General features: G+C 33.0%; 2 protein-coding genes and 1 long non-coding RNA gene across 8 annotated transcripts in view; 1 reads left to right on the top strand and 2 right to left on the bottom strand.

The window, feature by feature from the left end:
- LOC135849523 (phospholipid-transporting ATPase ABCA1-like) overlaps nt 1-22,634 on the bottom strand; it is a 55,020-nt gene that overhangs the window by 6,828 nt on the left and 25,558 nt on the right. The window contains exons 1-15 of one of the 5 annotated variants that reach the window (XM_065370009.1): nt 14,586-14,997; nt 7,767-7,979; nt 7,569-7,657; nt 6,875-7,033; nt 6,564-6,804; nt 6,326-6,493; nt 6,068-6,246; nt 5,719-5,980; nt 5,292-5,446; nt 2,526-2,681; nt 2,327-2,398; nt 1,958-2,096; nt 1,401-1,647; nt 350-429; nt 111-220 (exon numbers count right to left, since the gene is read on the bottom strand). In XM_065370009.1, the coding sequence (XP_065226081.1) occupies nt 111-220; nt 350-429; nt 1,401-1,647; nt 1,958-2,096; nt 2,327-2,398; nt 2,526-2,681; nt 5,292-5,446; nt 5,719-5,980; nt 6,068-6,246; nt 6,326-6,493; nt 6,564-6,804; nt 6,875-7,033; nt 7,569-7,657; nt 7,767-7,979; nt 14,586-14,871 (2,556 nt within the window). In that variant the 5' untranslated portion in view covers nt 14,872-14,997. Of the gene's footprint in view, nt 1-110; nt 221-349; nt 430-1,400; nt 1,648-1,957; nt 2,097-2,326; nt 2,399-2,525; nt 2,682-5,291; nt 5,447-5,718; nt 5,981-6,067; nt 6,247-6,325; nt 6,494-6,563; nt 6,805-6,874; nt 7,034-7,568; nt 7,658-7,766; nt 7,980-8,161; nt 8,361-14,585; nt 14,998-22,634 lie in introns of those variants that run through there. The other 4 variants (XM_065370010.1, XM_065370013.1, XM_065370012.1 and 1 more) reach the window with 4 other exon arrangements.
- LOC135849525 (uncharacterized) lies at nt 8,496-9,586 on the top strand. The gene is made up of 2 exons (XR_010559557.1): nt 8,496-8,638; nt 9,256-9,586. It is a non-coding gene; the product is annotated as an uncharacterized LOC135849525 (long non-coding RNA).
- LOC135849524 (myogenesis-regulating glycosidase-like) lies at nt 15,370-21,306 on the bottom strand. 2 transcript variants are annotated; one of them, XM_065370016.1, is made up of 7 exons: nt 21,149-21,306; nt 20,862-20,932; nt 20,620-20,787; nt 20,422-20,535; nt 18,929-20,343; nt 18,677-18,833; nt 15,370-16,223 (listed from the first exon to the last, which is right to left on the bottom strand). In XM_065370016.1, the coding sequence occupies exons 3-7, from the start codon at nt 20,666-20,668 to the stop codon at nt 15,835-15,837; spliced, it is 2,124 nt and encodes a 707-aa protein (XP_065226088.1). In that variant the 5' UTR covers nt 20,669-20,787; nt 20,862-20,932; nt 21,149-21,306; the 3' UTR covers nt 15,370-15,834. The 2 variants fall into 2 exon arrangements, with proteins under 2 accessions (XP_065226088.1, XP_065226087.1); XM_065370015.1 differs by lacking the exons at nt 20,620-20,787; nt 20,862-20,932; nt 21,149-21,306 and having other exon boundaries at nt 20,422-20,613.

Here is a 22,634-nt window from a genome sequence, read left to right as displayed (position 1 = left end):
TTACACATATTTTCTGAACAGTACTTTACCTCTATTTTACCAAACAATTGGCAAACATCAATTGATTTTTAAAAATGACATATTAATTTCATCTTCGAATCTCTACTTACTCTAGTCAGTATAGTGAACAAATTTCGCGAAGTAAATAAAAATTTCTTTTTGAATAACTGCGCTATTTGTTGTAAAGCCAGAGTTACTCCATCCTCATATTTTAAATATCCTGTAATACGGTAAAACAACAACGAATAAATATTAAAAATCATATTTTTTTTAAAAAACACATTCTGATAAAGTTAGGACTGCACTCTGCACTTGAAACGAAGCAGTAGAATGTTAATCATATACTCACTATAGTCACCAGAACCGTTAGAATAGGAAGCTCTTGGATTGGTGGAAGATTTTGCATCATGAGCAGAAGTACCGCCGACTCTGTAATTGAAAAATTAAATATAAATGTGTCATTCCGTAGGTAAAGGGCCCATTTGGTCGTTTTTATTTATCGAGATAATTGTGTTTTTAGTGAAACAGTTGAAAAAATCGAAAATCGAGGTTTTGATGGATTTTGATGTAGAACATATCCGACTATCTCGTGTCGAAATATCAAGGCCGCAGGTGCGCCCCAAGCAGAGAAAAACGGAACTAAAGTTTTTCTATAAAGGGCCCATTTGGTCGTTTTTGCTTTTTAGCAGTAAATTCGCTTCCAAAAAAATACCCTACAAATTATACTGCACCTAGTTGCCAGTGGCAACATGTATACCATTCAAAAACACGATTTTTCGTTGGTGCAGCGTTAGCCGTGTGACACTGATAACGGACTGTGAAGCAGGAGACGTGGGTTCGAATCCCGCCCGGGGTAAAATTTTTTGAAAAATTTTTTTCATGATTTTTATTTTTACAAGTTGAATTTTGACAGAAAATGTAATTTAATCATTTTTTTTCTGCTTTTGAACTGAGTAATGAATTTTTATGCAAAATTTAAATTTATTAATCATTGTTTTTCAGGCTTAAAATACTCATAAACATGAAAATATTGAGTAAAAAAAATCGCTATTGCAGGTGGGTAGTAATATTTGACATCAGAAACAATAATCTTCAATTTTAGGTATGAAGGTTTTCGAATTACGTGAAATTTCAGCTTTTTTCAGAAAAAAAACTTTGAAGGCAATTTTCTCAAAAGTTGAGTTTTTCAAATTTTTAGTTCTGGATTTTTTTTGGAGTTTTTTTTTGCACTTTTTGGGCTTCTATCCAGCTCATATGATTGCTCCGGAGGTCTACTTTACCCCCCCACCCCTAACTCAATATCGACCAAATGGGCCCTTTACCTGCGGAATGACACAAATATGGAAATTGGTGACGAAACAATACTACAAATACACAATTTAATTTATGCACCTACGTACTTCAAAAATACTTGTTCCATGGTAGTTGCAGCAAGTCCCATGTGCTGGATGCCTAATTCCGCCATACCAGATTCCAGATTTCTGAACAGTACAGGAAATTTACTCGTTTCGGTTAATGGTAATTTATAGATGACTTCTGTCGCTGACTCGAATTCTAGACTGGCTTGTGGTAAAATACTTTGAACAATTTGACTGATGTTAAGCGACTCCTGGCTGGTTTTAGTGATCGTGAGTTCGTATCCGGTAGCTGGTCAACACAACACGTGAAGAAAAAAGTCAATCAATATACTCGATTCTCGCCTCAAAGGGCTGGGCTTAAGGGACTCAACAAAAAAACAATCGATTCGACAAATCAAAAACATTGAGGAAAATTAATCCAAACAAGTGACACTAGTGCAATAATGCAAAAATAACGTAACTGAATCGAATATTCATCCATGAGTTAGAACACAAAAATAACGACAGAAACGCAACAAATGAGTAGGTAAGTATGTAGTGTACAAGAGTGAACTCAACAAAACCACTTTAACGAGCACAAAATTCAACACTTATTTTACCGTAAGCTTTTTTCAAAAATATCGGAGTTCCGTGACAAACGATCAGTCCATGATTCATGATTGCAATACGATCTCCAAGAGCATCGGCTTCTTCCATATAGTGGGTTGTAAAAATTATCGTACGTTTTCCTCGCAATTCCTGATTATAAAGAGTTACATACGTAGACATTCTACTTATATGTACTAATATCAATTTACACGAAAAAAAGTCAATTTTTTGAGCTAATAGCAAATTTTACTTTTTACATTCAAAAAATCTCAAAGTAGTGTCAATAAATTGGCATTTCATTTTCTTAGTTTCAAATAGATATAAATCAGTAAAAAAATTTTAAACAATAAACGAATAAATGAACAAGTTTGAATACTAACCAATAGCAAATCCCATAATTTTCTTCTCGATTGTACGTCCATCCCAGATGTAGGCTCATCCAAAATCAGAACCTAAAACACGAAAAATAACACGTGTAGCTGTAGTAAATTTAATTATTATCAACACGAACATAATGCATAATTCGCATACTCCATTCTGATTCATTAATTAATAAACAACAACAAAAATCACACATACTTGAGCTTTACCCATCAAAGCAATGGATAAACACAATTTCCTCTTCATTCCACCAGATAATTCTTTAGCCAGAGAATTCTTCTTCGACTGCATTTCCATCATGTTTAGATATTCATTTGCTTCAATCTTGGCTTCTTTCAGCGAAACACCTTTCAACTAATCAAAAATTCAAAACCATTTAGCAAATGTAGGTATAATAAAAAATAAATAAATAAAAATAAAACTAAGCCTATATGCAGTAGTAAACGATGGTTCCACCTCCCTTTCTCCTCAATAATCACTCAAAGTACATTATAAGAAATTTTTGAAACGGAAATAATTTTTCAGTATTGCCTCCCTCTCCAATTCTTAAACATGGTATATAACAGATTTTTTTTGTTGAAAAAACCACTACTTTTTTCAACCAATATTTTTAAAAAGCTCTCCACTCAACCTCCCTCCCCCTCCAACACACAAAAAAAATTTACAAAGTCAAATTTATCACAGGAAAATTTTCAAAAAAATTGAAATCGGAGGAAAATTTGAAAATTTGTACACTTACACAGTACATTTTAATTTCATTCAAAATTACCTCCGATGTCTGGTGAATGGATGTCAAAACTTCAGATTTGGATATAACCGGGCACGACTTGAAAAACGTCATATGGACACGTTGCCTATCTTTGAAATTTAAGGGGCAACCAAGCTTTGAAAAAAAATTGCAAAAACCGTTTTTTTGACCTTGGGAATGGGTAGTACTTTGGAAAATTGACAAATTTTGTCATTGTGAATTTTTTCCCAACTTTGTAATTGAAGGGGCTAGAAATATATTGAAAAAAAAATGAGAAAAACATGTTTTTGACCTTAGGAATGAGTAGTACATACTTTGGAAAATAAGCAAATTTTTTCATTATGAATTTTTGACTAACTTTGAAACTGAAGGGGTTAGAAATATTTGGTTTTTGACAAAATGTTTTCTTTCAAAATGGTATTTCTGACCCTTTCAACTTCAATGTTGGACAAAAATTCATAATGACAAAATTTGTTTATTTTCCAAAGTGCTACTCATTCTTAAGGTCAAAAACACGTTTTCCTCAATTTTCTCTTTTAAAATATTTCTAGCCCCTTCAATTTCAAAGTTAAGCAAAAATTCATAATGACAAAATTTGTTTATTTTCCAAAGTACGTATTACCCATTCTCAAGGTCAAAAATACGTTTTTCTCGATTTTTTTCAAAGCTCGGTTGCCCCTTAAATTTCAAAGATAGGCAACTTATCCATATGACGCGTTTTTTTTTCAAATCATAAGTACGCGGTTATATCGAAATCTGAAGTTTTGACATCCAATCACCAGTAACCCTGTATAAAAAAAAAAAACAAGTTGCCAATTTCATTAGAAATATATTTTTTTAAATGATTTGGAAGTTTTTGTTGCACGTTCAAATTTTTTCATTTTTTTCACTACTTTTTCACAACTTTCACTACCTGTTAAATACCCTGTTAAACGAAAATACCTTAATTTTGTTTATTTTTTTGGAGGGGAAGTTTTGAAATAACCAGGTAAATAATTACAAAATCGAAAACTTTATTAAATTCAATGAAATGAAGATTTCAAAATTGAAAGTTGGTACAATTTCTACCAATTTTTTGAGATTTTTGGTGAATATTGCGACTTGAGCGATCTGGTAGACGTCCAGGGGAAGGGGGCTGAGAGGAGACGTGACCAATTTCTTGCGTTTTCATGGGGGAGGGGGGCTCCAATCCATTAAAGTTGTTTGTTTTCATCTTTAAAAAAATCTCTGTAATTTTTTTGAAAATGGATGCTTCTCTAAACTGAAAAGCACCCCCCTTCTTTTAAAAAAACCTTCCCCGATTCTTAAGCTACGCCATGTCGATCTGTTTGCGTGGAGCTCCCTCCCCGTAAAAAAATGAAATGAAAGAAATTTTTTCAAAATTACATTTTTGTGTGAGAAATTCTTAGAATACCTGACTCTACTTTTCGAGAAAATTTTCCCTCCTCCCTCCCTTCATCCATCCCTCCCTCCCTCCCACCCTCTCTTTTTTCGGTTTTCCAAAGAATGTAGATCCACTATTTTCTTCTTTTTGGGACGAAGTATTGAAAATGAAAATTTTTTGAAAAATATTCACTCACTTCCATTTTTAAAATTTTTTTTTGAGAGCTTAGACCAAAATTATTCGAGGCGTCGAGGAATGTTTTTTTTTTATTTTGGAAAATAAGGTTTGTGATTTAAAACAAATTTTAACCAGAAAAATTTTCAAAAAAATTTCTTTTACTTTCATGTTTCAATTTTTATTCTATTTAATCTTTTTCTTCTGAAAATCGGAACAGATTTTTGGCACAGAAATTGATAATTCCGAATAACAATTTTTCACCAATTTTTTCGATTTGTTTTCATCTTTAAGGGGTGAGAGCTTTTGGCAATACACTTTTCTTAGACTGAGGAAGCATTGAAAACACATAGGATTCCTTCATAAAATCCAAGAAAAACGAGGGGATGGTGTGGAAGCCTAAAAAGCTAAACTACAAAATAAGAAAGTACTATTTGGGCCGGAGAGGAAGATTTAAAAACAACCATTTCGAAAAAAATCATATTAAAAATCATGGTAGGACAATACATACATAAATAATACCAAACAGGTGGGTAATTTATAATTGGAATTTTACTCTAGTTTATGTTACAGCACAGCACAACCTCAGAAAGTATTTTTTCTACTCTCATCATCTCATCACCTCATCAGCGTTTTATATCGAAATCTGCAGACTTACTTGTCCAAAAAATAACAAATGATCCATTACAGATAGGTAAGGCATTGTTCGGTTTTCTTGAGGACACATTCCTAAATGTCTTCTGAAAGATTCCATATTTTGAAATATATCCATATTTTTGAAGTATATTGATCCGGAACTAGGCGAGGTCAATCCTAAAACCCATTACAAGATCCATTAAACCACGCTCGTTGATCTTAACAGCGAATAAAATATTTTTAAAAACAATCGTCCAATCGATTCATTCGTTTTTCTACCCCCCCCCCCCCCACACACTAAATAATCGAGTTCGAAAACAAATTAGTTCGAATGGTTTTAAACGCTGATATTTTTGGATGATAAAATTATTTTATTTACCCACGTAAAAATTTATTTTAACTTGGAAAAATATAATTTCACATAACTACGATTACTCATGTCTACTTACCAGTCATTATAGACATCGTAGTAGTTTTTCCAGCACCATTATGTCCCAAAAGAGCGGTCATTTCACCATGGTAGACATTCAAATTCACGCCATTCACAGCGTACACAGAACCAAACTGTTTGTGAAGGTTTTTTATCTCTATGGCAGTCTCCAGAGTTGAAGGGGGTGATTCAAAAAATTGGCTATCCGAGTCCTTTGCGTGGCCTGAATTATTCAGAGGGATTTCTCGACTGTTTCTATTCAAGCAAGACGAAAACAGTGACTGAAAAATAATTGGAATCGGAACAGAAAAAATCAACCAATAGGTAATAATAAAATTTCAAACAAAAAAATAAAAAATAAAACCTACTTCGAATAAAAATAACGGCGATTTACGAGCACCGAATTTTCCAGGATTGACATTAGTGATATAAAATGTCAGAAACATGTACAAAAATGTATCGAACACCAGCATCAATATGCAAAATAATGACGAAACCCTGTCGTCGTTTTCAGATAAGGTGAGGGATGACCAGGTGAATTCGATACCTGAAAAACAACAATAAAATCACCATTTCCAGTTAGCGAGTAGATTTTCTCATTATAATTATTATTTAGATTATCTTACCTTGCACCTCGTGATACCCTAGATGACGAAATCCCAACATAAATGCTCCCAGAGGAGTAATTGTAAATAATTTCAGCAACGTATTACTGGATTTCTCACTTATCAAGTACCCAATTCCAGTAAAAAGCAACGCGAAACAGATCACAAATACTGAAGATGCGATACCAGCTGCGAAAAATTAATATTTTCGTTACTTAGGCAGACATTTGATACAGGTAATTTCTTTTCAATTACCTACCTTTATGGAAAACAGATGAAAACGTGAAACAAAAAAAAATATTCGCGATGCAATAAAGAATTATGAGCGTCAAAAGAACGGAATATTGCACAAAATGCATAGCTTCGGAACCGGGTTCGTTGAATGGATGAGTTAAAATCCACGTCACTATTGGAAATGATATTATACTTATTATAATCGCGTGCACAAACCAGCCACACCATATCATCCATTCGTCCAGTCCGGATATTTTCATCAACTCCTGAAAAAAAATTTCAAAAATAATTTCAACTCGAATTTCATTTTTCCACAAGAAACTTGAATATTTTTACCTTGACACCACTGTCTTTTTCTTCAATAATATCGTTTATCAGAGGAATTGATAGGATCAGGATGGTAAGCATGACAAAAACACCAACGACCAAAGAAATAAGCGCTCTTGGATTTTTATCCGACGTGTACTCCGGATATGGAAACAATTCGAGTTCCAGCTGCAAAAATATAAGCAGGGAGGAGGTACTTAATTGAATTTGAATTGAGTTTGAAGAAGAAAGAGATCCCGAGGAAAAACTTCAGACTACTGAGGATCCGTATAAGATAGTCTAATGAATAAAAATTCAAAAAAAATCGAAATTTAGCAACTCTTTTCAAAGAATTAAGGCTTCAAAGGCCTTTTTTGAAAACAAAGAAAATTGAAACTCAGAATTAAATCGATGATTGGCCAAAACGTGTGAAAATATTTGGTCCAATTGCCCTCCTCCCCTCTTCCCAAATGAAGAATTTGGAGAAGCGTGACGAAAATGAGTGAAAATAGACTAAAAATAATGAATATTTTTCCAAAAATCGAAAACTTTAACATTTCGTCATAAAAATACCCCCCTCCCTCCCTCCAAAATATGTAATTCTAATTTACCGAAATTCATTTTTGTAGTCGAATAAAATAGGTATACTCAAACCATTGGGGTGGGGAGGGGAGGTTCGAATAGAATCAGAAAAATGTTAATCATACAAAGTACCATAGCACACCTGAGGCAATTCAGTTCTTGTTTTCATTCTGATAAAGTTCTCATTCAAAACAAATTGAACGGCGGAATAATACCTGTACGAATAAAAACCTGAAATAACGTAAAATTGACTTGTATGCAATTAGTTTGTGAAATAATTTCAAACGAAACATGAAAAATATTCAAATTTGTGAAGTATCTAAAAATTAAAAAAACTTACTTTCGTAAGAAGGTCCGGGCTTATCTACTACAGGATATAAGTCTCCAGTGTCCCATTTGTCTGTATTTCGTAACGAGTAACTCAGTTTATTTGGAAATGAGTCTTTGGATACGATGTTTTTGAAAAAAATCCCCATAGAGAGTAGGATTTTCTCATCATTTTTTTTTATTGCAGCTTCCAGCTCAGCTTCGTTGGCAAATCCCTCGATTGATTCTGCGCAAAAATTGAAAAATAAATCAGTCACACAAATAGTGATAAACAACGACTCCAATTAAAAATTCAATTTCTGAGGGAAAACATTCAAACACACAAAATATAAATATTATAATCTCAAGAATTGACTTGTTTTTTTTTTTTGGCAATTATAATCTCTTGTGATAATATCTCGACTTTACCTCATTTTTTCACCCGATACCGCTTCCACTAAGGCTCGTACTTACTCAATTTTTCCGAAAAAAAAGTAACCAAAAAACTTATAAAAATGTGTGCAAAACATTTCAATGCAGCAAAAATCACGAAAAAATAAAAACTTTTCTAATAAATTAACCTAATAGGTAGGTACAGGTACATAGATCCTTACTGCGATTAAAACATGTGCGCAAATTGATCGCTCATTTGAAATATTCCGAGAGAAATGATTCTTGCTGCTGACTAAATGATTAGATTAGAATTCACGACTCATTGCTTTTTCGATACTCATATCATTAAATAGGCACAGATGTAAATTAATTAAATCATTAGGTGAACCGACGAGATCTCATACCATTTTAAAATCACTTGCAAAAAAATATCACTTTAGTTCGGTTGTGGTTAAAAGCTTTAAGACGAAAAGTTTGTGCTCGAGGATTTCGCAAGTCGGAAAAATGATCACAGTAAGTTGAAAAAAATTACATAGGTACCTAATGAAACGATGGATCAAAATCACTTTGAAAATTTACATTTATCTTCAGTACTTTGTATTTTAATCGTTTATTTTATCATTCAAACGATTTGTAAAATATTCGAAATTCAATATCAAAATAAAGATCCTCAAATATTTCAAATTTTGATCCACATCTTCAGTTCGGTTTGGAACATTTTTTAAAATAAGTATTCCTTTGATGATGAAACATTCTGAAAAGAGTTATGTTATTCAATAAAAGTGTGATGTTAAAAAAAACGAAAAAGTTCCTAACAAGAAACTCAAACCCATCTAGATCATTTCTTCATTTTGTCTTTATCAATTTATAAATTTTCATCATTCCAAAATTTATTCGCTTACACCTCAGAAAAAAATGAAAACTTGAGGAAAAACAGTTCTGAGGGTTTCCTTCGACTCAGAATAATTTTTTCACTTTCTACCTGAAATTATAACCAGCCAAAAAACTTCGACAAATTACTTTAAAATGAACTCTAAAATTTGAATCGAAATTCAAAGTTTTTATTTTGACGATAAATTCCAACCATGGAAAGAAATTCACTTCTAACATTATTTTCATCAATTTCGCAGATGACGATAGCCAAATTTACGTCAACACCACAACTAATTATCCTCTTAGTAGCTGCTTCGATATTGGTCGGTGTGTCTTCTCAACTCCTAACGAAAGATCTAAAGCCGGCTCCCGTTTACTACACTGAGCAGGAAGCTAAAGATTATTGCAGGCGACTCGAAAAGAAAGGAGTGATGTGCGAGCAGACTGAGACTGTGGGTTATTCATGTTTGTGCATCCCAGAAGAATAATCACATGGGTAGCCCATTATTATATATGAAGGCCTAAATGTACATACAATAATATTAATTATTTTACTTATTGAATTAAAAACATTTTTTTAGAACGTAACACATTTTTCGTGTTGGATATACCTAAACTATTTTCAAAACCCCCATCTACAGTGGTTAGGAATTTGGTTTAAAGCTATAGACTAGAACGAAGTATGTACATGAAAATAACCCAGGGACATGGTTCAGATATTATTTTTCAAGAGGAACGCGGTAGGTAAAATTTGAGAGGTTTTGAAAAATCGAAAGAAATCCGTCCCAATAAGATAAAAGACCATAAGTGGATAACAAGACGAATCTGCCCACAAGATCATCCGTGTAGAGATTTGGACGGGAGGTGAATAAGAAAAACTTCCATTTTGGAAAAGTCACGAGTCCCAACTCTTTATTAAAATAGCCTGCTTTTTCAGAAATTGAAATGTTATTTTTTCTCAATCACAAAGGCAAGTACTTTTCGAGCTGACACTCTCCCATTTAAATGAAACCAAGTTAGATCAAAAGGGCGTGTCCAAAAACCTATGCAACCAAAATTTCAAATCGTTATGGAATGGCCAAAAATAAACTTTATCTCTTTAAACATTTGGGAGATACCTATTCAACCCATAGATTTCAAGAATTTTCATGAGAAAAGTTGAAAAAAAAATCCTGAATGATGATGGAATATTGTTGGGTACCTTCAATAAAAAATTTCGAGCGGAATTTCTGTCTCTCAACCCCGCCCCCCTCACCACTTGGACAATATAGCCAAAAAACGCGTTTTCTGCGGGAAAAATCTATATCCACAAGTAGTGGGGAGAAAATTCTGGTACCACGCGGAATGATTGTGTAAGGGATGCATGGGCCTTTCAACACGATTTTTTTCAAAAATTGTTATCATAGTGGTGGGGGTACAATTGACAAAAGAAAACTTTGAACAGCCACAGCTCCGGATTGAAGGGTTAGGCACAAAAACTGTTTTCGCCAAAATGTGTCTTTTTACAAGTACATAATTTCTTCCTACCAATCTATAAAATTAAAACTTTGTCTGCAAGAGACTCATATTTGCAAATAACCCTAAAAAATATGCGTTTTTTGCGTTTTTTTTTTTGGAAAATTATGCGAAATATGCAAAAATTGTACAGAACAAAAAATGTTGAGTGTCAAATTTCACCCTAGAAAACGTGTTCAAAAGATTGTCAAAACGCTCATTTACTGAAGTTAGCGAGGTTTGTAATAACGAACTCTGTGAATAAAAAAACACCAAAAAAATTCAAATTGAGGTCAGGTCAATTCAGTTACAAAATTCTCACATTCCTTTCAATTTAAACACGTTTCCACAATACTTGGTGAAAAAATCCTTCAAAATGAAAATATCACAAGTCAAACTTACAAAAAGTTACCAAGAAAGGGCAAATTACCCCAAAAAAATTTCAGAAGTCGTAACTCAAAATCAGTAAATGCAGAAAATACAAATTTCGATTTCAATTTTGATTTTCAAAAATTTCAACAAAATATTCTTTTTCAAATCCAAAAAGTACCACACACACACGTGTTTAACAAGTCTTATCAAAATTCAAAAACTTTGAAAAAAAAATCCCAAAATTATACTTAAGTACTAAAAAGTCATCTAAAATTCATTCTAGATCATGAATTGGTACAAAATCAGATTATTGTCCCAAAATCAAGAGATAATTTACGCGATTATAGAAAAATCAGGTCAACTTCTTGTGAAAGTGAATGAACAAGTGATTTCAAAAATGGCCAAATCATAAATCATACAAATTTATATTTTTTCAATGAAAATTATTACAAACCATAGGACAAATTGTTTGAAAAATCAATTTTTCAACATTTTTGAAGGTTCTTTGCTCATGCCCATACTAAATATCCTAAAAAAGAAATATTATGTTGTGTATTTTATCTACTTATAGATTATCATTTTATTTACAACTTTAATTACACATTTTTTTCGGGTCAGAATTTTTCCATTTTTAAATAGAACTAGAAAAAATTGATAGAAAAGGAAATCCGGAGGAAAAATATAAAATTAATAAAATCGATTTTAAAAATAGAAAAAGCAGCACTTTTTAGACAAATTTTGGCAAACGTTAGGACTTTTTGACAATTTTCGCAATAAAAGCTGAACTTTTAGACTATTTCGGCTAACGACAAGATTTTATTGACCATTTTGGCATAAAACAAAATTTTTTGGACAACTTGTCAAAAAAAGGTCTTTGCCTGCAATATTTCGTCAAAAAAGTAGAACTTGCTCACAATTTTGACAAAAAAGAGTTTTGAAAGTATTGGCTAAAAGCAAAAAATTTTTTTTACAATACTTGATACATAATTTATTTATTTTGGCAAAAAATAGTTTTTTTTTAATATGAAAAAAAATCATTTTGACAATGATTTGGAAAAAACAGTACTTTTTAGGATAATTTCGCCAAAAGCAAGAATTTTTGCCTCCAACTCTGAGGGAAGGGGTGCATTTTTATTAATTCGCGAAAATATCTGATCTTGGAGTGAAAAATGCAAAATTTCCTGACAAGTAAGAATCTGCAGATTGGTTAAATGTCCTAAATTTTTAATCAGAGAAAACCCACACGGGTCATTCCATGCCAAATATAGGCGGATTTTTGCACGAGGGGTCTTCGATTTTTTTCAAAATCAGATCATGTGTAGAGGTCATCAAACGATGTCGAATTACGCAAACCGGACATTTTTCGATTTTTTTTTTGGCGGAGCTTTGGGGCTTCAAAGTTTTCCAAAATGGCCGAAAATGGAAAATTTCAATTACAAATTGCTTTGGTTGTACGTGGTATAGAATTTTGAACTTTTTTTCAAATTGTAGTACTTTGAGGGGGAAATCGACAAATGATGTCAAAATCAGTGTTGCCACTTTCAAAAACTTAAAAAAATCGATTTAAAAACTTATAATTTAAATGTAACCATGATCTTGGCGAGTAAAAATTCTGAAAAATTCTCAGTTCTAGTCATTTTTTTGCAAAAATACCATCAGAAACCGAAAAAATGAAAATTTTGCATTTTTGAGATATTCTACCAATGTGTAGACGAACATGTGAAAAATCCCCCCCTCCCCCGGAATTTGTCAACGAATTGACGAGAAATACCATTTTTCGTGCAATAATTTTAGGAGTGAAGCATATTGAAAAAATTTCACCGCTGTTTTAAACAAAAACAGAAACCTAAAAAATGAAGACCTCCCCCCCCTCGTGCAAAAATCCGCCAATTTGGCATGAAATTACCCATACGATATAATTTTGACAGAAAAAAATTGACGCTATTTCAGAACCAGTAAATCAAATTTTTAATTCCAAAAAAAAAAAAAAAAATGTTATACGTGTAGTGTACACTGTACAATTTTGGGCCACAAGATTGTCAGGCGAAGTTCAAACAGTAAGTACAGGAAACGCACTATGACGTGAAATCAGAATACATTCAATTTCTAATAATATTCCTGCCTCGTCCATATAATTACTTATACCTTTTATTAATAAGGTGAGACTAAAATCCCAAGCACTTCTGATGACGAAATAAGTACACACAGATAAGAAAATTAAGTAGGTACTAGGTACCATGCTCTTCAATATTTCTTCGAAATTCACATTTCACCCAGTAAATCATTTCCGCCCACATTTAAATTTTTATCCATTTTTCTCGAGTGCTGCTAAAATAAAGTGTATTAATATAGTACATTCAGTAGGTGTATCTCCTCAGTCGACTAATCTACATAAAATTCACTTTGAAGATAGTACGGTACCTCATGATACTAAATGATGTTATTCAAAAAAAAAAATGGCTCATCGATAACACCTATATTTACTTTCGCACTTGATCACAAGCAGGTAGGACGTTTAATAATACTTAGCGTATATCAACTGAATTAACAAAAAAAATTAAAATTGTTACCACGGATAAATTTTCAAAAGTAATTTTTTAGGCATGAAATTTTCCTTCTTTCCCCACCCTGAAAGGATAGGGTATACCTAAACCTATCATAAACGTAGGTATTTAATCTATCGCACATCAAGGTTGACCTCCGCATAAATCAATACCTAATTGCTTTCCTCCACCTCGTTCCATTCTCCTTCTTGAAAAATACACAATTTACAACAAGCAAGATCCTCGGGACCTAACAAAAGGGTTCCCGGTATTTTTGTAATAAAAAATTAAAATATTATTCTTCGAGGGAGGAACATTTATTCCCGGTGCGAGCTCGTTAGGTTCGATAATTTCATTTCATGGGGCTGATCTGGAAAGCTGGTGAGACTGGCGATTTTTTTCGTGAAAATTGGAAACAAATTTCAGTAAAATATGGATATCTATTGCTTCTATTACATATATGTTCGAACATAGAATTGGGTAAATTTCATAATGGTTTCCGTTTAAAACATTGAAAAATGCAAATCAATTTTGGATTTTTGTGGAAATCACGAAAACAGACCCAGTATCAGTATCACATTTTCTTTCATCATTATGTTTAAACATCAGACTTCACTCAAGAAAATAGATAGGTAAAGTACGATTTTCTTATTAAAAATTTATGATCATTTTTTTAAAATTTGTATTCATCTTGAACTTAAGAAATAATTTCAACAGCTTCAAGGTTCCTAAATTGATTCCAAGCGAGAATATTGGAAGAACGTTTGAAATAGCACACAAAATAATTAGTTAATTGGCGTTTTTACGATACCCACGAATTTTAATTGGTTTAGGTCTCATATATTTTATTATTGGAACAATTTACATGCAACAGCTAAAAGGTAGCTACAGATCATCGTACGTGCCTTGGTACAATTCATGAATTCAAAAATAACCCATTGGAAAAGGGTTCCAAGTATTTTCTTATTTTCTTTTTCAGTTCGTAAACAATTTCGCAGAGAGCTTTAAAAATTCGTCATTTTTTATCGATCTCAAGGCTTGCAAGAAAATATCTGAAATCACTTAGGGTCAATTTCTCCTCTCATTACACTCCTCCTAGAAAATTCACTTTTTAAAAAATAAATTGAACCTATTTATACTTGATCGTAGTAAAAATGTTGCAAAAATGAGATAATTACCGAATTTGCTCTTAATCTTATCCATGAAATCATCAGTGGCACGATTCGAAGGCGCATAATACAACGTAATTGACTTGGTCTTCTCAACAAAATCTTTTCTCGAAACAGGCGAATGAATGGTGGCTTTTTTCTTAGAAATACTCGAGGTGTTCTGCGATGAAGTGACTTGAGTGAGAAGAAACGCGATCAAAATTGGTAAAATCAGTTCAATCAACGTAACGATCCAATGGTATCGTCGTAAACGAACATTTTTCCACATCAATAATTTAAACTTTGTGAAAATCATTTTGGTAACTTGAAATAAATTATTTCAACATCGAGTTTATGAAGGAAAATGCACGATCGTTCACGATATGAACGTTGAAAACACAACCTCACACTTCGATGTTACAGGCACACTACTTTAACCTGTTCAAACGAAAATATTGTAACCTACTCGAATCATGCCACCACGTGTTAAATAAACACAAACTTCCACCTCCAGCCGCGACAACGTTGTCAGACATAACTCAAGTACCTACGTCCAGGTACTCGATTTTGTCAAAAAATTTCACAAACACTCAAAAAATCGAATATTGTAAAAGTTTACTTTCACATTTCGTATCCTAAAAATGAATCAATTTCCATTTATGGAAATATTATCTCAAAATTGTTCAGGGAACGTGGTTTTTGAAAAAAAAATCCTCGACAATGAACACAACTAAAAAATTATTTTCAAAAAAAAATCCTTAAAAAATCACACTTGTTGAAGTCCCAAATAAATATTACAAAAATTTTCAGTCAATGCAGTTTTCATGGTAATAATATATTTTATACAATATATTCGACTCAGACTTATTTTGTATTTAGATGAAGAAAAACTCCATTAATGACACACCATCACACGTGATAGATAATTAATAAATAATACATCGTCGTTTCAAAAACGCCCCGAAGTATTTAAAAAAAAAATATTCAAGTAATAAGTAGCAACAAGAACATAATAGGTATATAAATGGGTACAAATGTTATCACAGCTTGCAAAGATTAATGGTAGAAAAAAAAATGAAAGGAAAAAGCGCAATCTAGCTTACAATATTAATCTAATTAAATAATTAATCATCATTGTAATAACAGTGAAAGGAAAAGAAAAAAGAAACAGCCAAAAATTGAGCACATCTTTTCCTCACTTCCACGAACACATCCAATCATCCATGGATCAGTTTCAAAAACCAGCAACTCGTGTCCCCATAATTACTCGTAAATATTTTCATTTAGGTAAAAAACAATTACTCAATCTCGAATGTTTATACCAAGTCAGTACCCTCTTCCTTAAACGCAGGAATCTCGATACGACTTGTATAACTGAATAAACGACAACAACGATGCCCAAAGTGATCAGAGCGATCGTCCAGTTATTCTGATAATGGCCTGCTTCAAGATACACGAGGGTTTCAACCTGGTTGGCGGTCATTTTGGTAAAATAAGGTAACACTTCGAGCGGAGCTTCGTAATTTTTTAGCCAAGTTGGTCCTTGGATAATGGCACGTTCTGGATAGTTTTCATCTTTCCAGTATCCGGCTGGAAGGTAGATGTCGCGACAGGTTTTACCTTCGATTAAGACTGGCGCTATTAGAGTGTCTTCGCCGAGCAGGAATTCTGAAATTTAGACGAGAATTTTAGTGAAATGCTTATTGCTTAAAAATAATTATTTCAGTGGTATAAATTAGATGAATATTTGTGTATAATTGGTGTTAGAGTGTGAAAAGTCGCAGGTAAGGTTTTTTCGAGCTATTTTTTTCCCAAGATGAAGAGATATTTTTAGCAAAAGTGAAAGTGACCAATCAATATAAAGTATCATTATTCATTACCAAAAAAAAAAAAAAAAAAAAAAAATGATAAAAAAATTAGCTCAATTTGACGACACTAATCCAAAATTCCAAATACTTATTTTTCAAAAATTATAAAAAATGGCAAATTTACTCAATAATAAAAAAAAAGTTCAAACATAGAAATGATTACAAAACAAAACCGTCAAAAGTACCAAAAAAAAAAAAATGTTTCCAGCTTAAGTAAAACCGTTCAAAAAAGAATAAAACAATGAAGAACTAGCGAGTTTGAAACTAATTCAACATTTTTTTCTTCAACCTGTATTCTTAGAATTTCTCTACTGACATTTCAAATTTTTTCCATGGTGGCTACTGACAAGTAAGAATGACTAATCTTTGAAAATTTGATCAACATTGAAAAGAAAAAAACATTTTTTACATTGATTTGTTTTTCAAAAAAAAAATTAATAAAAAATCTATTAAATTATCTGCTTAGATTAAAATTAGAAACTTCCATAAAATCAAAATATAAAAAATAAACAAAAATCAAAAAAAAAATTGAAAAAAAATAAAATTTTGAAAAAATGTTATGCCTGTGGCTCAAAACGACTCATTCGAATGACAATCTCACCTACTCTAATATTTTTTTCAATTTCTTCGAAAATCCAGCAACAAGAATTTGAATTTATAAAATCCAATTTCATGTTTTGTGTGACAAAAAAAATCAAAAATAAGCTTTCTCTGAGAAATTATTTGGCCGAGCAGTTTTATTTAGCTGGAGGGGTGGGATGTACATGAAAAACACTCATCAGGATAGAACTTTCAGAAAATCATGATTCCCAAGAGAATCGTCAAATTCAAAACGTAAAACGTTATAAAAAGACCATATCAAAATTTCTGTCAGGTCTTGGACGCATCGTTTTTTAGATTTTTACCCCCCCCCCACCTTCCTTCACATCCCAAAAGAATACAGTAATAAAATTTGAGTATTTTCGAGATCTTCATCCGACACCATACCTTCAGAAATTCACTCCAAACATCTGGAAGTGTTCAGAATTTTACTCTTTTCCCTCCCAACCGTTCCACATTACTCACGTAGATCCTCATTCTTAATATAATAAGAACGACTCTTCCTTCTTTCTTGAATAAATTAAGATTGGTTTAGAAAACTGAGCTTTTTCGTAGCTTTCTTTGCATCAAAACTATTTTATTTTTACTTTTAATGTTTTAAATAATAAATCGAAGGAAAAACGAATTTTCAACAACCTTTTAATGAGAAGTCAGAAACTTTTGAACTAAATCCAGATTTTTTTCGATTTTTAGTACTGTCTTGTAATTACAAAGTTTGCGTAAATTTTTAGAAATCCTAAAAAATTCATCTTAAATTTTTAAAATTACCAATTTAAAACAACTTCATTTTTAGTCCGGTTTTTTTCACTAAAAAATTTGATTCTTCCAGATCAAAAAATTACAATTAAGTTAAGCTTTTCCAAATGTTAAAATTACAAAAAAAAAAAAAAAAAAAAAAGCATTCTTGTGTGTGACATTATTAGTGATTAAATATCGATATGAAAAATACAGAGACTCAAGGGCCTATTTTGAATGAAAAAATGTTTGGATTGTTTCTAGAAAAAGTGGAAGTGAAAAAAATAGAAAATTATTCCGATTTACTCTAATAAGAAAAAAAAATCAAAAATGTTCTTATCACCACCGATCAAATACAATTTTTTTTTGCACTAACATGACTTTTCAACAAATTTTAGCCAAATATTCAAGACAATATAAAAATTATGAAGCTCAAAATGGTGAATAAGTTGCAACTTTTTTCTTCGACCTTGATTAGGATTTTGCATACGTTGATGAATTCAACTTTGGAATAATTATTCTTAACAAAATTTTTTTTAAAAATACTATGATAATTTCCAACACTCGCTCCTCCTCTCATGTCGTCTCGTAAAAATAAAATAATATTTTAAAAAAAATTTCGATATTCGAATTAGACATAAATATTACCTAATTTTTTTCCTAATTAAAAATTTTGTATTTTAATGACTCTGAATTGATCAATAAATGGAAGAAAAATCTGATCGAAAAACAATGGTCCACATTAGAAATTTCCACAAATTGGAAATTCTCAACAAAAAAATCCTGATTTTGAGAAATTAATTCCTATTCTTTTACTTCCTCCATCGTTAGAAAAAAAATACCTAAAAATAACTTGATCTTTCCACAACTTTACAAACCCCTGGACTCTGGAGCATATCGAGTTTTAAAATAAATTACCATTATCGCATTTGAGGGCGACTTTATCAGTAGGAGCGATCCACCAAATAGGAGGATTAACCGGAGCTCCAGTCTGCACGTTCTTTCTCATCAAATTGATAATCTTATCGGAGTAATTATAATGCAAATCGACAAATTTCTTCGTGATCTCCGCGCACTGCAATTATAAAATCAAAATTACCATTTTCTTTTTAAATCATACCAAATACGTAACGTAAAATGTACTATTTCTTCCCCTCTTTCAGCACTTACTTTTTCTCCAAACTCCCAAGGCAATAAAGAGAACTGCATAGATGGCATGAAAGTATTAACCTGAACCCATCTGATGAACAACTCCTCAGATGCCTTGATGTGATACGCATTGCCACCTATCATATCCGGCAGTACGAACGAATATCCTAAAATATTCATCTGAAGCACTTGAGGTATCATCGTATACAATCCGAGCAAATTACTCCAGACCGATTCCCTATCCATCATTGTGGTAAACACCGGATACTTCTGGGTACCACGAGCCACTCTCGTATGCACATTTTTACCCAAGCTCGAAATAGTTTTCACGTACGATTTAACTATGGTATGCGGATGATCTCTGGCCATCGTATGGAACATGGACGGTTTCGGCGAGTAATCACTTTCGCCTCCGTCGAACTTGAACGAATCTATGTTATAAAGCTGTCTGAGCTTTTCTAATCTCTTCTTGAACCATTTGGCAGCTCTCGGGTTGGTGAAATCAATCTGGGACGCGTGTCCTCGCCACCATTTCATCTGAGTTTCGTTATCGTAGTTACGTACAAAGTAACCGGATTCTAGACCCATCTCGTGGACATCTTCGCATTCGACGTTGACAAAAGGATGAATCCAGATGGTGACTCGAAAGTTCATTTTTTTGATTTCGTTCACTACTAGCTTGAGATCGGGGAATTTACCCGGATGGGGTTCCATAGAACCGTAGCAAAATTCCCAATTATCGTCGATCTCTATTTGGCCGGTGTATCCTCGATCGAATATCTCTTTGGCGTAGGCCATTGCTCGATTCTCGTCTATGCTATCTTTGAACTTAACCCAGGTTGACCAGATCGGGTGCCGGATCCGGAACGTATCCGGTATATCGGCCGGTTTGCCTAGCAGGGTGTTGACTGCGTGTAACTGGGCTACTCTAGGGTTTTGGAATTTGCATACGACGAAATCGAGGGAATTTTTCGAGGCTGTTTTCACATACGGTAGTTCTCTTCGAGCGGTTAGCGATAGCGTTCTTTTGTTTACTTCCATGGCTACGAATAAGGGTACAGATTCGTCTACGTAAATATAGTATCCGTTCGACGTGAGCCAATAAGGTTCGACTATGGCTTGATAGTAATACGTGGTCGTGACGAAAGCGTGCTCTACGTAGTGGATTTTATCGATGGGCCATTGCATTTCGGCATGTTCGGCTCCACCGTAAACGTGCAACTGGCCTAGATGGATTGTGGCTGTGATAGGTTTGTTGACAGGTGAGCTGAAGTTGACGTTGAAACATCGGTCACTGGTTCGAGTGATCAGTAGGCGATGTTCGGGGAAATCTAAGCAGTGCTCGGTCGGTTTGGAGGAGCAATTAGACGACGAGTAGAACTCCAGCGAAGGTTGCTCCATCGATAGCTCGATTTTGAACGGTTCTGGGTCCGGATCTACAGAACAAGAGTAAGAAAATGAGCTTCGAAATTGATACGAGATGATAGGATCGTGAATTAATTCTCCATACATACCTGGTAGATCGATCATATCCAGTTTAACGACGCCTTGTTCGTAATAAACTCGAGTATTCGAGAATAACGAACACTCTCCACTCCTGATCGTCGCACATATCAACAAAATCACACCTAAACCGGTCAAATACGTTAGCATTTTGATAGTATTAGGGAAATAAATACGCCACATTTTACACACATAGTCACATCACATACCAAATAATCCAATCGTTGAACACGGTTTATTGATTGAAATGTGGTACATGATTCCTTATCAGTGATCCATAAATTATGACTTATCGATCGTTATTCAATTAACCGTAACGACGGATACGATAAGGGTTTCGGTTACTCCTTCCTTCAATACAGCAGTCTCCGAAAAACCTATACAAAAAAAATCCAATAGTGAAATATTATTAATTGAAGGTTTTTGGTTCAAATTGGGTGAAGTTGCATACTTTAAATTCATTTCAACGCGTCTGGATCGTATATTACTCATTTTTCAGATATCGACCGGCATCTTCTGTGACTGGAAGAAAAAAGTAAAAACAACTCTTGTTACCAAGGTGATTAAAATTATAACGATGATGCATTTGAAAGTACACCATGGACGATAGATTTATGCAAGAAATTTGTTTTTTAACACGTAAATATAATTCTAAGGTAAACAATGACTATACGATCATGGTATTTTTCACGATAAATCTACGTCAGGGTGCAACATATTATCAACAGAGATACTTACAAATATGGAATGCCCATCCACGAACTTCAATGTGAGTTTTGCGGTAAAAATATTGAACATTGATCACAACAACTCAAATCTAACAACGACGAAAATTTTAAATTAAAAATGAAAAATATGTAACCAAACTCCGAACTACTATCACCGTTTATTATCACCATTTTTTTTTGTTTTGATATTTTTGTTTACATGCATGTTTCATCTAAACAACTACAGGAGCGCTAATCATCTCTCTCATCTCTCTGTTTTTTTTTCAAAATAAATTAAAATTTGAAAAAATCCAAAAAATCAAATCATTCATTCATTTCTGAGTGATTCTTCTATCATATTATTCTAATTCTATTCAAATTTTAAAAATTTTGTTTGCTACCACCCAAGAGGTCATTAACCTTTGTCAGTCTACGTTTTTCGGATAGGTATATCGCCGAAATGAAGGGTCAGAGGGAAAACAGTGATTGAATTGAACTAAAATTATTCTACGTCAAATTTCCTATAAGCACGACCAGTTCAGATAAAATATATTTTTCAATTTTCGGTGAATTTTTGAAAATCATCAAAATTTTACAAAATTGAGCTATGAAGCTGCAATTTGAGACATACCCTATTTTCGACCAGCCAAATCAATTGGAAAACGATTTCAAACAGTTTTGAGCAGTTCTGGAGCCTCCAGCACATTTTTGAAACTTTCAAATTTCTACAAAATTTCATGAAATGGAGTTGGCTAGCCAAAAGTTGATTCGGATAGATTTCGTGGCATTTTTTGAAAAAACATAAGTTTATAAAAATCTGTTGGAGACTCCAAAATGGATTAAAACTGCCTGTGATCCACCTCAGAATAGTGTCAAAAATAGGGTGTCTCTGTTTAGTGAAATTTCATGGAAATTTCGAGCATTGAACAATCTGCTGGAGGCTCCGGTAATTTCCAAAAAGTCGCTGGAGGCTCTAAAACGACTTGAAATCTACTGGTAGTCGACTTCATAGCGTATTGAAATTAGTTCACAGAATAAATTTCAGCTTTCCAACTGCTTTTTATGAAATTTTAAGTTTCTAAAAACTGATGGAGGCTCTAGAAATTTTCGAAACGTCTCTGGAGACTCCAAAATGATTTGCAGTCGATTTGATAGCGTATTGAAATTGGATTACACAGAGACTCTTGGATTTCCAACTCTGGTAAATTTTTATGGAAATTTCGAGCATTGAAATATCCACTGGAGGCTCCAGTAATTTCAAAAAAGTCGCTGGAGGCTCCAAAATGACTTGAAATCCACTTGCAGTCGACTCCCTAGCGTATTGAAATTAGTTCACAGAATGAATTTCAGCTTTCCAACTGCTTTTGATGAAATTTAGTGGAAATTTCAAGTTTCAAAAATCTACTGGAGGCTCCAAGAATTTTCAAAAAGTTGCTGGTGGCCACAAAATGACTCATACCCACCAGCAGTCGATTTAATAGCGTGTTTAAATTGGATTTCAGTGTGAATTTCCACTT

The sequence above is a fragment of the Planococcus citri genome, chromosome 5, assembly GCF_950023065.1.
Source record: "Planococcus citri chromosome 5, ihPlaCitr1.1, whole genome shotgun sequence".
Taxonomy (NCBI): Eukaryota; Metazoa; Arthropoda; class Insecta; order Hemiptera; family Pseudococcidae; genus Planococcus; species Planococcus citri.
This window is presented reverse-complemented; position numbering and strand designations above follow the sequence as displayed.

Excerpts from the sequence above, each read along its gene's own strand:
- LOC135849524 (XM_065370015.1), bottom strand. The coding sequence starts at position 20,593 with ATGTGGCGTATTTATTTCCCTAATACTATCAAAATGCTAACGTATTTG. Across the intron at positions 20,344-20,421 it reads GGATATGATCGATCTACCAG|ATCCGGACCCAGAACCGTTC; the intron begins GTATGTATGGAG and ends CTTGTTCTGTAG. Across the intron at positions 16,224-18,676 it reads CGCCCTCAAATGCGATAATG|AATTCCTGCTCGGCGAAGAC; the intron begins GTAATTTATTTT and ends TCTAAATTTCAG.